At 39.3% G+C, this 16,249-nt stretch overlaps 1 protein-coding gene across 1 annotated transcript; it reads left to right on the forward strand.

Moving 5' to 3' along the window:
• Positions 1 to 1,141: 1,141 nt before the first annotated feature.
• LOC127497076 (prolyl 4-hydroxylase subunit alpha-2-like) lies at positions 1,142 to 8,965 on the forward strand. The gene is made up of 14 exons (XM_051865238.1): positions 1,142 to 1,376; positions 1,774 to 1,870; positions 2,070 to 2,221; positions 2,392 to 2,511; positions 2,598 to 2,819; positions 2,917 to 3,062; positions 3,165 to 3,341; positions 3,610 to 3,665; positions 3,854 to 3,947; positions 6,566 to 6,616; positions 7,621 to 7,659; positions 7,795 to 7,863; positions 7,943 to 8,039; positions 8,179 to 8,965. The coding sequence occupies exons 1-14, from the start codon at positions 1,211 to 1,213 to the stop codon at positions 8,247 to 8,249; spliced, it is 1,557 nt and encodes a 518-aa protein (XP_051721198.1). The 5' UTR covers positions 1,142 to 1,210; the 3' UTR covers positions 8,250 to 8,965.
• The last annotated feature ends 7,284 nt before the right edge of the window (positions 8,966 to 16,249 follow it).

Consider the following 16,249-nt stretch of genomic DNA (forward strand, 5'->3'; position numbering starts at 1 on the left):
GTCCACCTGAGTCCTGTTAAAAATTATATATAGGCTATATAGTATGTATGTAGTATATTTACTTGTGAATCAATGTTATTGTTTGTGAAATTCATTTATTATTGCATATCAATATAATATATAGATTGTCTGTTATTTTTTCAGAGTTCAGAAGTGCTGGAATTAGATTTTACATGAATGTTTTTGTTGAGTTACAGTAATGACGTAGTTATTGTCTCCCTCCCTCTTCTGTCTAAAGCTTGTTTTTTAGGTGAACACCACAAGAAGAAAACAAGGCTGTCATGTGTCAACATACTTGAGCGTCATCAAATGTGACACACACACAACATAAAATAACACACACGCACAGTGTGTAAATATTCTGATCCACTTCAGTAATAAATCACTAAGATTTTTCAGGACATTTTAGGAATGTAGTCACATCTATAATATAAAAATACTGAACATAATCATAAACCATGAGCACAATAACACAAATAGTTTATGCTGATGTAGTAATAATTCATTGTGTACTTTTAGTTTCTGTATTAGTCACACTCACATGTGATGCAGACATGGTTGCTAATGCAGCATTCATGTGAAGATATTTTGATGATATGTCAACCCCATAAACCATGATATGATGTGGGGATTTATTTGTGAATCCTCTGCCAGCTTTAAAAGCACAGACAGTTCCGACAGACTTTTCGGAAAGTAACTAATTTCAAATAAGTCTAAAAAAAAATGATTGCACAACAAACACAATAATTCAATTTAATTCACATTAATTTGTATAGCGCTTTTCAAAATACATATTTCAATGAAGCTTTACAGAACATGCGTGTTTCTACATTACAATTACAAAAAGAGTAATCTGTTATCTAACATCATGTGTTCACTTAACTAACAGAAAAGTTCAACACAAGTAAAATGTCTATATCACTATATGCCCATTCTGTATTGTTACATTTTTTTCAGGGGACATCAGAGCAGGGCCAGGACCTTGAAAATAGGATGCATTTCCACTCCTATCTTCATTATACCCTTTGTACCATTTTATACTTTGTTGTGAATGTACATCTAAATTATTAATTACATACAAGAAACAAGCGGCTATATTTGTAGCATCATCAGGACTGTCACAAATGTTGTTTCGCTTTCGTTTTTTTGGTCTTCTTTGGGAAATGACAAAATGCAGGCACAGATGACGTGATAGGTGTGATTTAAAAGAATGGACATGAACTGTCTGTATTTAAACTCCGCTATAGTTTACTTCAAGATACATACACAAGTTGTTTTGTGTTTTGAGGTTATAATGGCCATAAAGAAACTGACAGTATTTGTGGTGTTTTCTTGGATTGTCTGTACTACTGGATATGAATTCTTCTCATCAACAGGTATTATTAATTATATTTTAATTCAATATCAATGCATTTATTTGAGTTTATTCATTTTAATTAATTATTTTAGTGTTTTGTTCATATTTCTCTAATGTTTTTACTGTTACGGTGATTTTACTTAATCATTTGGGAGACACTTTTGATCGTAATACAATTAACAGCTTTTGCACAGCTTTTCTCATACATAATTACACCTTCATACATATTTTGAGATTTACAATCAAATTTTTTCAAAAAATTAGTTATTGATTCCATTATTGACTAAACATTAATTAACTTTCTCTTTGGTTTCTTATATAATAAAGCGTTTTCATTATGTGGTAATGCAGTATAATAGAAATACATGTTTTATAAAATGATACAAAAAATGAAGTGCAGATATAATTTTTTATAGAAAAGGTTGCACAGCTTTTCGATGAGGAGAAAGACCTTCTGCAAAGCTTTAGTCTATACATCAATGCTGAAGAAAAGTATGTAAAGAAACTGAAGAGGTGAAAACACTTTCATTATTCATTATAAAGAATTAAAGCATTTTTTTATATATATATATTTTTTCAATTTACAGCAATAACCTGGTAAGAAACCAGTTGTGAATTTTAGCAGTCTTGCAGTTTATGTGTTTTTAGATCAAGAAACATGTTATTAAATACATTTATTCAACCCTACAACTTTTGATGAACTTCAATCCAGTGTTCTTCTGGCTCTTCAACAATACACAAACTCTGACCCTGAGAACCCTGAGAAAACCCTGAGAGACCCTGTGGCAGCTTACAAACTCCTCAGAAGAGTGAGAACTGAATGGTTGACTATTGTTGAATACACTCAACAGAGTCTTTATAAGAGTGAGAGATTATTTAATTTCTTTGACTGAAACATGTAAACATATCACCATAATTTATTAATAAAAATAAAAATCTGAAGATTAAGGTGAATGGTGATGAAAGCTTTCAAGCAATTTTATTAAAAGTTTCAGTTGTTTATGGACCTGTTCTTGTGTTTGAAAATCTTGTAGAGTATCAGAAACTGCTGGCATTTGCAGATATCCCAGAGCTGGAGGACGTGGATGGTGCAGCTTCAGAACTGATCAGACTGCAAGAGTTCTACAAACTCTACCCACACAACATCACAAAGGGTGAAATGTCTGCACCAATCCAGTTTCACTTTTTTCCTTTAAAATAAGTTCCAATCTGATTGATGCTTTCATTTCACATTTCACAGAAACATCTCTAGATGCAGATCAAGCCTACCGTATGGGGTTGGTCGCTTATGAGGAGGATAAATTCCAGCATGCCTTTCTCTGGTTTCTGTACAGTCTGGACAGATTAACAGAATCCTCAACCACTACTGAGAAAAAGTTGCTCCATTACCTTAGTTCCTCAGCCTATCATTTTGGCAGCCTACCTGTGGCAATCTACTTCGGCCAACGGCTTCTAAATCTGGGTGAGACTATGGTGTCCTGAAGTTTAATACTAATATTTTTATATGTGAGGTTGTGGGATTAGAGAAGTAAACTTCTATATAAACTTATTTTCCTCAGATCCAACTAATGATGAAGTCAAAGTTGAGCTGAGCCTTTACAAACACCTTCGCTTCCAAAAAACTTCAAATCCTGACATATTCACGCTGAACACAAAGTCAAATAACTCCTATGAGGCACTGTGCAGAGGAGAGATTGACGAGAGGGCAAGTGCAGTGTTTACAATTTAAATCATTATTTGACATGAAATAAACTCAGTGTGAAGCTTTGTGTGTTGATTGTAAGTCAATTATATTTTATGAAATCAGACCTCCAAGAGGCAGAGTGCGCTGTCCTGTAGGTACAGCACAGGTGGAGGAAACCCCAGACTGATGTACGCACCAGTGAAAGAAGAAGTGGAGTGGGACGAACCTCGAATCATCAGATATCATGACATTATATCAGACAGAGAGATAGAGATCCTGAAGAATATCTCCAGACCTCATGTGAATATCTAAAACACACACACAAACAAAAACATTCAAATGTTTAATTGTCACTATTAGAAGCTAATATCTTGTTAATAGTTTTGATGTTTTATTGTGCTATTCTGGGCAAAAGTATGTGACATTCCTTTTAAAATTGGCTTGGCAACTTATTCCTATAGTGAAGACAAATTTCAATCCAATGAAAATATAGTGATATTGTAGAGAATTGTTTGCTTCCTATTTATTTATATCTGATGTTCCACTTCCCTTGTGTGTCCTACTTTAGCTTTCTAGGTCTGAGATTAGATATCTGGGAGTCTCAAAACGCCGTACTTCTCAAAGGTGATAATCTTGTATATTCACCTAAAATGAAAATAATTAATGTTATTTTATATTGCTTATTTATTTAACCAATTAACCATTTTGGTCTCACACTTGGGAAGAAAAATGGAAACAGTTTACACAAGTGTTCAATTTGGGGTTCAATTTGTTGACACAAGTGTTACTTGAAACCATTCTCTTGTTTTTAGTGTTTTTCTGGAAGACAACACTGTTCTTGCTCGTATCAGTCAGAATATTGCAGACATCACAGCACTCTCCATGGAATCAGCTGAAAGTCTACATGTACGGTTACAGTAAGAAAGAAATCACCTGTTCATACACAGGCAGACGTTTTTATATAACCATTTTATATTCAAACTTCAATGGATATAAAGGTCTCTTCAATGGATTAACATTTATTTTCCCTGTGAAGTATTAGGTCAGTGGTCTCAAAGTCAGCACATGCTGCGTCCCAATTCGTCTACTTCTACTACGCCCTAAAAGTATGTACTCATTTTGTGAACAAAAAGTACATACTTTTGAGTGTGTAGCAAGAGAGTAGACAAGCTTTGGGACATACTATCATGTCATACAATTGTGTCTTTGCTCTCTGTCGCATCCTGTCACCGTAAACTGGCCTGTCAATCATCTTACATCCTCCACCACATTTCATTTAGTTAATTTCCTACCGTATCGGAGAGAAATGCAGTAGCACGTTGATCTGCAGTCGCGGGTCTTTCATATGGAGAACTCTCCTCATATGCATTTAAAGTTAATGGCCAATCGGATCTTTATAAAAGTCCACATTGGTATTGCAGATTAAATATAACACGGATAACATTAAATAAATATTTTCTATCAGGTTAAACTGATTATTAGTTACTCAAACCTCTCACCGTCGGTCACGCATATCCGCCATGTTTTGTAGTTTTTTAAACACTTTTTACTCGTGTTTGAACGGAATCCTCATCCAAATCGCAATGGGTTGTGGGCAATATTAGCCTTTAAGACAGGAACTCGCCAAGCCGACGGTCGGCCATCAGGCAGTTTTTGTTTGTCGGCCGACTAAGTTTTCTCAGTGAGTTCCGCACCGTCGGCTGAAGTTGGTCCTTGTCTGCTTTTTTTTTGGCCGATTCGACATGTTGAATCGGCGTCGGAGCTCGTCGGTCCGTTGGGCCATCTGATCATTCTGATTGGCTGTTCAGCTACTACCACCTGCTGGTACAGAAAGTCATTTCATCTTACGCAGGCGCAGAATTGACGTGCTACTTGGCCGTCGGCTGTGGAGTGTCGGTTTGGTGTGTCAGGGCAACTTTGGACCCAGATGCTGCCGACGTGAGCCAACCCCGCAGTCTGCTTTCGTCGCCACTAGTTCGTCAGAGTCGGCTTGGTGTGTTCTGGCCTTTATAGGCTGCGTTCCACTCCAGTCGCCGCCATTTTGAAGTGCGTTCCACTTCATGAAGTGGACGAGGGAAGTTTATATGGACAGACCCTCGCTCCCTCGACTTTAACCGAGGGAGCGAGTCTACTTCATATGTACACTTCAGGCAGCTCCATAACCCACAATGCAACACGATTATGACGTCTCCGCATATCGCGTTTAATTTACCCCACCACAAACAACTCTATCCCTGCGTTCCATTCAGAAGGGCTCATCCCTATGCCCTAATCCCTTAAAAGGGTTTACCCTCCGGAGTGAGAGCTTCGAAGGGATGAAGGGTGTAGGGGTCAAAAAAAAACTCTTTTTTTTTGGAACGCACTTCTGTGTCAACTTAACGAGACAATCAAGGAGGAGTAGATTGTGCAAGCTGCGCCCTTTGTTTAACGTTAGTTTATTTATTTATTTATTTTTGGTTTATCACCATATTGTATATTGTGTCTATGTATTTTAAACATTTAAATGGAGTGATAAAGGGAGCTGTAAAGTATTTTTGTTGAAGTACAATGTCGTTTTGACCATAATAATGTGCCAAATCGAACTCGTATAAATATTACAGTAGTATAGAAAAATACTACACATACATTTATAGGTAAAATCGAACTCCGAGCCTCCTGTACCCATTCTGTGACGTCAAACAACTTCCCTGTGCAAAGGATCACGGGGGCCCAAAGTGTCCATCAGTTGTACCCTTCGAAATCCTTCATTCAGAAGGGCCCTTTGAAGTGGCCAGTTTTGAGCACTTCGGTTTGGAACGACCCTTCAATATGGCGGCCATGATTATTTTCACTCCGAAGTGCCCTTCGGAGGGCGATATATCCCGTGTGGAATGCACCAAGTGATATATTAATTATTTTTTTAAACATTTAAAACACACATATATACATATAGAATGCTGTATCAAACAATTTTGTAAGGGGAAAAAATAAATAATAAATCAGCGGAAATTGCGGATTCCAAGTGATCAAGGGCTTAGGACGTTTCAGTTCAGCCCATTGCATAGGTCCCGCCAGTAGTGGGCACTCGTGCAACGTAAGCAATGACGTACATCCGAGTCAATAAGACTGAGGGAAGTTGGCAAGGGAAGGGCATTTAAAAAACAAACTGGAACACAGCCATAGTGTGCACGGATCTACACTTCGAAAATCTACCGGAAATAGCAGACCATCCGGGGACTTTTGGCATACTCTTTTCAACATACTATGCTTTGGGACACACTTATTTTAATCTCACATACTATTTAGGATGGATAGTATGGACATTGGGACGCAGGGTTAGTTTAACTCCAGCCAACTCTAACTCACCTGCTTGGAAGTTTCTAGTAATCCTGAAGATATTGATTAGCTGGATCATGTGTGCTTGATTAGGGTTGGAGCAAAACTGTGCAGAGCTGTAGCCCTCCAGGAATTGAGTTTGAGACCAATGTATTAGGTGTTGTTTTACCTGGAATTTTCATTTCAGTAGTGGTGTAATTATTTTCCAGGTTCAGAATTATGGGATTGGTGGCAGATTTGTACCACATTATGACACATGGGTAAGATATCTTTGCTAAGCCATTACATAAATTTGTAGGCCAACCCGGTATTTGCCATGGAATCTCTCTGGAGTTAAATAAGGTCTGTGTTTATCATTACTTGAGGAGACTTTCCCATTGCCCCTGATCTTTTGTTTTTTCTGTTACACATTTCATTTTAATGGCACGGTTTTCTTGGTGGTGATGTATCAGTACTTAATATAATATAGAACTGATCCATGTTTAAATCACAAAACAGTGTATAATACCTGTATAGCCAGGTGTTGCACACATTGTATTCAGTGTTGAATTCTGACCACTTGTTAAGTCGTGGTGCTGAAAGCTGTTTCCAGGTCCACGCCTTTCGTTTCGCTTGAGAATACTATCTTAACACCTGTTTATGAACACTGTTTTTTCCCAGATACCAATATTTCAATGATTTATTAAAGAGGAATCACTGTCTGGGATTTCAGTATGGACATGAAGGTTAGGATTTTAATACTACATGATTTTTCAGTAGTATTACAGCACACCATGAGTGTACTATTAGCACTGTTTGTTTACTTTTGGAATCAGACAGCATGTTTGGACCTGGAAACAGTGACACGTGACATTAGACTTAACAAGTGGATTCCCTTTTACGAGGCTGCCATTTGACATCTCTAAAGTCCACTCCCAAACATAACCACACCCCCAGAAGTCGGTATATGAACTTGGTCAGACATTATGGTAAAATGCTCAACCAGCAGGTCATTATCCACTGTTCATCAAAATGGAGAACTTAATGTTTGTCGGTAAACAATATGTTATGGTAATTAGTTTGTTTTTAAAACTCAAGTTTAAAGTTTGACTATGTCTGTGTGCGAGTGTATTACTTAAAGTGATGCGGTCTTTAACCCAGAGAGAACCCATTGCTTGAAAATGCTAATTTGCTTTTAGGACTTCAAACTCTTGTGTCAATGAAAGCTTGATTATATATTGACCAATCAAATCATCGTAAGATAACTTAATGTTTGATCTCACAGGATGATGAGAATGGAAGGATTGCTACATTCTTAATTTATGTAAGTCTTGGCCACAGTTTAATGCAAATGGCATTGTAAACATTATAGGCTTACAAGGCTTAAAAGTTACTTACTTTTTGTATTACCTGTTTTGTACAGTCATGTTGAACAATAATTCATGTGCTCTTGCTGTAGATGAGTGATGTGGAGATAGGGGGCGCCACTGTGTTTCCTAAAGTTGGAGTTGCATTGAAGCCAAAAAAGGTAAACCCTCAATTCACTGATCTATATGGTATTAGAATGATTTAAATGCAATTTGTGCATCCGTCCTCTGCTTTTTAAGGGTTCAGCCGTGTTTTGGTACAACCTCCAAAAGAACGGCAGAGTGGATTTAGATACACAACATGCTGGATGCCCTGTGTTAGTGGGTAACAAATGGGGTAGGTTTTTATTTAATTCTTACTGGCTTGGATTACTCTTTTATAATGTATCTTCTAGAATCTATAAATAAATCTATGTTAATAAAACTAAATTTCATTCAATTTCACATGGCATTGAGCTATTTTTTTTTTTTTTCAGTGGCTAATAAATGGATCCATGAGTTTGGACAGGAGTTCAGGAGACCCTGTTCTTTGTCAGACTCGGAGTGAAAGACATTGTGACCATGTAGAAATCATATTAAGTTAATCTGTATAGAATTATCTGTTATATTATGTATCATGAGTTTTTATAATGTACAGTAGATCTGTAACATAGATATCTATTGTATTAAAGGATTAGTTCACTTTAAAATGAAAATTACCCCATGAGTTACTCACCCTCAAGCCATCCTATATGACTTTCTTCTTTCAGACAAATACAATTGGAGTTATATTAATAATCACCCTGTTGATCCTAAGCTTTATAATGGCAGCGCACAGAAACCACCTTTAAAAAAAAAATCAAGAAAGTGCATCCATCCATCATAAACGTACTCCTCACGGCTTAATAAGGAGAACTAACCCTTTAAATATTAATGGTGAAAATAATTTAGTTTTTTTAGTTATTTTTCTTGCTGTTTTTCATTCTAACAAATGGATCCATGAGTTTTGACAGGAATTCAGGAGACCCTGTTCTTTGTCAGACAGAAAATGAAAGACTCTATAGGGCCTGAAATCCTATGATACCTGTATTTGTTCTATACATTTTAAATTAACAGAAAAAGTTGTACTCTATCTGTACGTGTTATATTTATTATGCATCAGTAATGTAGGCAGGATCTGAAACATATATTTCATTGTCACTTTTACTGCCTCAGATCACAGCTCAATTTTTATTTCATAGCTTGTCCTTCTTCTCCCGATGCAGTTCAGCCAATATCTCTGGATCTCTGATCACAAATGTGATATCTCCGCCTACAGTGCATGTTAGAGCTATTAGGCAGTGCAGGCGGAGATATCACATTTGTATTCAGAGATCCAGAGATATTGGCTCAACTGCATCGAGATGGAATCTTTCCATCTGTAACTCTATGTGTGACACATATGAGGGTTGGAAAAAAACAGTAAAAAAACAACAACAAAACAAGTATAACATTGAGGAATATGTATTGGAATATACTGACTTTTATTCAGAGTGATGGTCTGCATTGTAGATGTGTTCAAATATACACAAAAAATTATTTTCTTAAGATTTACGCAATTAAATTAATAGTAAAAGTCCATCAAATTTAATTGAATAATATGTATTTTAATTTAATAATTGAACAATCCTAAATTAAAATTTGTAAAGATTATTCAATTAAATTTGATGGACTTTTACTATTAATTTAATTGCGTAAATCTTAAAGGCTTAACTTTTTTTCTTTTTTCTTTTTGAGTGTAACCACTTCATCTCTGTGTGTGTTTTGCATTGTCACTGATTGATTGTTATTTAAAAAAAGGTCAGCAGTGACCCCTGTTAGTAGAAGGGAAAGCTGAGAAGGCAGAGAAAGGTACAGATGCTGTATTCTGAAAAATAACAAGTATAATAGGTATATTATACTTGTATATAACAAGTATAATAAAAAGTATAATGGGGGGGGGGGGGGGGGGGGGGGGGGAGGGGGGGTGTATATATATATATATATATATATATATATATACACTACCGATCAAAAGTTTGGGATGCATTTACAGTAAACAGTAAAAACAGTAATATTGTGAAATATTCTTACAATTTAAAATAACTTTTCTATTTGAAAAATTTTAGAATGTAATTTATTCTTGTGTTGGCAAAGCTGAATTTTCAGCATCATTCTAATATGCTTAAGAAACATTTATTGTGTACAATATTTTTTTTTAGGATTCTTTGATGAATAGAAAGTTCAAAAGAACAGCGTTTATTTGACATAGAATCTTTTGTAACGTTATAAATGTCTTCACTGTCAATTTTGATCGATTTAATGTATCCTTGCTGAATAAAAGTATTAATTTCTTTAATTTCTTTTCAAAAAAGTAAAAATAAAAATTCTTACTGACCCCAAACTTTTGAACGGTAGTGTATAATGTTACAGAAGCTTTGTATTTCAGATAAATGCTGTTCTTTTGAACTTTCTATTCATCAAGGAATCCTGGAAAAAGTATACAACTGTTTTCAACATTGATAATAATAAAAAATGTTTCTTGAGCAGCAAATCGGCATATTAGAATGATTTCTGAAAGATCATGTGACACTGAAGACTGGAGTAATGATGCTGAAAATTCAGCTTTGCTATCACAGGAATAAATTACTTTGTAAAATATATTCAAACAGAAAACGGTTATTTTGAATTGTAATAATATTTCACAATATTTCTGTTTTTACTGTATTTTTAATTAAATAAATGCAGCCTTGGTGCAGATGAAACTTCTTTTAAAAACATTAAAAATCTTACCGATCACAAACTTTTGAACGGTAGTGTATATACAGTGCCCTCCACAAATATTGGCACCCTTAGTAAATATGAGCAAAGGCGGCTATGAAAATAAATCTGCATTGTTTATCCTTTTGATCTTTCATTAAAAAAATTATTCATTATTTTTTATTCAAACGTAGCTAACACACAGGCAGAACTAGGTGTCCTGTTACAGGACACAGGAAAACTGAAAAGAACTTTTATGATCAGAAAGAATTTTGCAAAGACTAGTGACTCTGACTTCATTCTTTCTGAGAAGGACAAATAAACCCTCTTAATCCTATATATTCTATATATGACCACTTGAGAAATGTATAAACATGTATCCAATTTTCCCATCTCATGACTTTCCTTTTATAGGGTTTATTCTATGTATTAATTCTCTCTTGTAAACTATTTTGGTATTAATGTTTTGGAGTTGAAAATTTATTAACTAAAACCACCTGGGTAGCATGTTTGGTATCGACGGACTCCAACTTCCGTTTCCTATTTGTTAATTAATGTTGCATGTTTCTAACTCTGTGATGCATTAGTATTATAAGAATCTAGAAGGTTCTTCTCTCATACATCCAATCCAGTGTCTTATGCTAATATCTTGCTACAGAACAAAGACTTGTAAAACTTCCTTCTAAAGGGACAACTCCTTATTGGCTCAGACACCCCAAGAGGGTGTGACATCTTCACCCTTTAAAATCACTGATCACAAGATCACAGCCACTCTTCTTCTGTTTTACTGAGAAATGCTGATGTTAAGATGATGCTAAGAAGCTAGAAGCTTCTAAGGAACCCCAAGCTTGTGCCAGGCTTCGGCCTACACCTTCCATTCACCAAAGATCCTCTGAATCCAACTGGTTCTCTTTCATTAAGACAATATCAGCAAAGATTCAGCAGGAGCCTCCACAAATTGCATCAGGACAGTTTTAATTCAAATGGGCGAGACATGCAAGTATCAAACTTAGTCTCATTATTTGATACATTGAGTATCCTTACCCCTTTTAAAGAAGGGCCTGTTAAAACTAAACTGATGGTTTGCTCAAGGCTGTTGATCTGCTGAATTTCAAACAATGCTGTAACTTCTTGCTTTCCTATACTCTGCTTCAGCTCTCTCTTTCCCTTGGTAAACTATGCATGTATGTGTGTGAATGTTAGAGTAGTTAAGTGTTTAGTCTAGTTAATAAAGTCTTGTTCATGTCACACGTAAAGTTGTCCGTGTTTCATGCTCATACTGGAGTCCCTAATTATGCCGATCCTGACTACATGCTCTGAGTAGTACTGTACATAAGATTGTTATTTCCCATAAACTGGAAACGAAAATTTCTTAGAATTAATAAACAATTAACACTGAGTGTTCATTGGCCAAACAGGATAATTGATTGTAATATTAATTTTATTACATTAAGTTAATTTTATTAACTGATCCAAATATTAATAATTAATTATAACTAGTTATGATTAATTATCATATTTCTTTTTAGCTAATTTGCTACATCCATATGTGCACCAAACCCATCTGGTGGGTTTGCTGCCAAAAAGCTCTTTTTTTAGTTTCATCTGACCATAGATCAAGGTCCCTTTTGAAGTTCCAGCCATGTCTGACAACTGAATATGCTGGAGATTGTTTTTGGATGAGAGCAGAGGATTTTTCTTAAAACACTCCCAAACAACTTGTGGTGATGTAGGTGCTGTTTGTTTGGTAATTTTTTTTTTTTTTTTTAGGATTTCTGAGGCTCAAGACTCCACTAATTTCTGCAATTCTCCAGCTGTGATCCTTGGAGAGTCTTCGGCCACTCAAACTTTCCTCCTCACCGCGCATTAAGACGATTTAGACACACGTCCTCTTCCAGGCAGATTTGTAACATCTTTAGTTGATTGGAACGTCTTAATTATTGCCCTGATAGTGGAAATGGGAATTTTCAATGCTTTAGCTTTTTTCTTATAGCCATTTTCTATTTTGTGAAGCTCAACAATCTTTTGCTGCACATCAGAACTATATTCTTTGGTTTTACTCATTGTGATGAATGATTAAGGGAATTTGGCCTTTGTGTTTCCTCATGTTTATACTCCTATGGAACAGGAAGTCATGGCTGGACAATTTCATGCTCCTAGTCACCCTGGTGTGCTAAAAAATTTAAATATGAATGGTAATATACTTCAGAGATATTTTACTCATAAGAATTTCTAGGGGTGCCAATAATTGTGGCCAAAGTGTATTGGAGAAAAACATTTATTTCATAATGTGAATTTCCCTTCATTTTCAATTGTTTAGCTTAAATGAAAGGTTAGAATTTTGTGAATTTTTTGAATGAAAGATCAAAAGGACAAACAATGCAGATTTATTTTCACAGCTACCTTTGCTCATATTTACTTAGGGTGCCAATGTTTGTGGAAGGCACTATATATATATATATATATATATATATGTGTGTGTGTGTGTGTGTGTGTGTATATATATATATATATATATGTCACGATCACCGTCTGTTCCTGTCAGTTCCTGGACTCCATTTCCCATAATCCTCCCTGCCAATCACATGCACACTCCACACCAATCACCTGTTGCCACATACAGTTTAGCACACTACCTGGACTATAAAAGACTCACACACACACCACCTGATTGCGAAGTCTTGATTTGCCCCGGTGATCAACTCTGAGCGTTTTCTTGTGGACTGTTTACCCTGTTACCGTTGGATTGTTTATTCGTTGTGATTCTCTGCTGCCTGCCCTGAACCTTGCCTGTGTACTGGACTGTGTTTGTTTGCTGCCTGCCCTGATCTCCGCCTGTGACCCGATACAGTTTGTCTGCTGCCTGCCTCGACCATTGCCTGTCCCGTTTATGTCTTTGCCTTTGCCCCTGTCTGCCTTGGTGACTATTCTCAATAAAGCTGCAAATGGATCCCCGCTCTGCCGTCCCATCATTACAGAAGACTTCGCCAACACAAGATCCAGCAGCTACCGTGAGTGTTCCTGTCTCAGCTAACATGAGTCCATCCGTCCAGTTAATGTGTCTCCGTCAAGGAGACAGAACGATAGAGGACTATGTCAAGGACTTTATTGAACTGGCACACTTAACCACCTTTGACACTGTATGCCTCATGATATTCTTTCGCGGGGGACTGTCTGATCCGCTCCGTTCCATCATGCCATTGCATGACCCTGATGGGACGCTAGAACAATATATAGATCTGGCATTACAGAGGAGTGGCTCTAGCTTTACCGTGGGTGTCGCGGAGGAACGCGACACCTCGTCCCCTCATGTAATGGCTGCCTCTACAGAGAGCATTCACAAAATGGCGGCCACAACATCATCACATCATGTCTCCGCTGATCTTCCAGAGCCAAGTCAAATATCCGTTGACCGTCTAGAATCACGTCACGTCTCTGGATCTGTCCGGAGGCGGAGAGGGTTGCGTTCCAGTGTGGCTGATCCACCGCTGACTTCAGCACGAGCGGCTGGCATTCCTAAACCTCCGCCGGCCGCTTCATACACAAGCCCGCCGGCCGCCTCGCACTCAAGCCCGCCGGTTGCAGCGCACTCAGGGCCGCCGGTTGCAGCGCACTCAAGGCCGCCGGTTGCAGCGCACTCAGGGCCGCCGGTTGCAGCGCACTCAAGGCCGCCGGTTGCTGCGCACTCAAGCTCGCCGGTTGCTGCGCACTCAAGCTCGCCGGTTGCTGCGCACTCAAGCTCGCCGGTTGCTGCGCACTCAAGCTCGCCGGTTGCTGCGCACTCAAGCTCGCCGGTTGCTGCGCACTCAAGCTCGCCGGTTGCTATGGACAAGATGGCCGCTTTGCCAATGCCCACGGGCAAGATGGCCGCCCCGCCAGTGTCTGTGAACGTAGGGGTCGTTCCAGCCAGTGAGTCCGCTCCAGAGCCCGCTCCAGCCCGTGAGTCAGTCCCCGAGCAGCCCGCTGCCGTCCCCGAGCAGCCCGCTCTTCCTGATACGGCCACGGAGGCCGTCGCCGAGCTCCTCGCCCTGCCTGCGCCACCCGAGCTCCTCGCCCTGCCGGCGCCACCCGAGCTCCTCGCCCTGCCGGCGCCACCCGAGCTCCTCGCCCTGCCGGCGCCACCCGAGCTCCTCGCCCTGCCGGCGCCACCCGAGCTCCTTACCCACGAAACCGCCACGGCTTCCGTTGAACTCCCCAAGAACTTTTTGGGGGGGGGCCATATACCTGAGGGTGGGGAGCTTGTGGGTGGGGAGCTTGCGGGTGGGGACCCTGCACGGCCGCGATCATCAGCGGCCTCCGAACTGCTTGAGCTTGCGGGTGGGGACCTTACACGACCACGGCCTTCAACTGCCTGTGAACTGCTGTGGCCGGCTACGGATCCTGACCTGCCGCGGCCGCCCAAGCCACCTGACCCGCCGCGGCCGCCCAAGCCACCTGACCCGCCGCGGCCGCCCGTGGCTCCTGACCCGCCGCGGCCGCCCGTGGCTCCTGACCCGCCGCGGCCGCCCGTGGCTCCTGACCCGCCGCGGCCGCCCGTGGCTCCTGACCCGCCGCGGCCGCCCGTGGCTCCTGACCCGCCGCGGCCGCCCGTGGCTCCTGACCCCCCGTGGCCGCCCGAGTTCCTGGACCTGCATTGGAGACCCCATTCCCGTCTGCCAACAGGTTTCCAATGCACCCACCCCCCCTCCCTATCTGTGCCATTTACGCCGCGAGGACGCGCCTTCCGGAAGGGGGCGTTATGTCACGATCACCGTCTGTTCCTGTCAGTTCCTGGACTCCATTTCCCATAATCCTCCCTGCCAATCACATGCACACTCCACACCAATCACCTGTTGCCACATACAGTTTAGCACACTACCTGGACTATAAAAGACTCACACACACACACACCACCTGATTGCGAAGTCTTGATTTGCCCCGGTGGACTGTTTACCCTGTTACCGTTGGATTGTTTATTCGTTGTGATTCTCTGCTGCCTGCCCTGAACCTTGCCTGTGTACTGGACTGTGTTTGTTTGCTGCCTGCCCTGATCTCCGCCTGTGACCCGATACAGTTTGTCTGCTGCCTGCCTCGACCATTGCCTGTCCCGTTTATGTCTTTGCCTTTGCCCCTGTCTGCCTTGGTGACTATTCTCAATAAAGCTGCAAATGGATCCCCGCTCTGCCGTCCCATCATTACAATATATATATATACAGAAAGACAGAAAGTGAGGATTTTCAATGATTTCTAATAAGAAACAGTTTTTTTTTTTTTTTTTTTTTTTTTATAATGAATGACTTATCTGAACAGAGCTGATCACATTGTGATATGAACTTCAAGTCCATGGTGTCTGAAAGCTGGATAAAATACACAGAGATTGATATTCTTGATATTGATTATTGCATATCAATATAATATATAGATAGACTTCTATTTTTTTCAGTTCAGTAGTGTCGGATCAGTATGATTCTTCAATCGGTATGATTGATGTACAGTTATTGTGGTATGAGATATGTTCTGTCTCCCTCCCTGTTCTGTCTAAAGCTTGATTTTTAGGTGAACTTTACAAGGAGAAAACAAGGCTGCCAAGTGTCAACATACTTGAGTGCCATCATACGTGACACACACACACACACACACTGTGCGTGTGTGTACTTATTCTGATCCACTTCAGTAATCATATAATCACTAAGATTTTTCAGGACAAACATAACATAGGAATTATAGTCATATCTATAACATAAACAAATACTGAACATAATCATAAACCATGAGCAAAATAACACACATAGTACATGCTAATGTAATAAT

Source organism: Ctenopharyngodon idella, chromosome 2, assembly GCF_019924925.1.
Source record: "Ctenopharyngodon idella isolate HZGC_01 chromosome 2, HZGC01, whole genome shotgun sequence".
In the NCBI taxonomy this organism is placed as follows: Eukaryota; Metazoa; Chordata; class Actinopteri; order Cypriniformes; family Xenocyprididae; genus Ctenopharyngodon; species Ctenopharyngodon idella.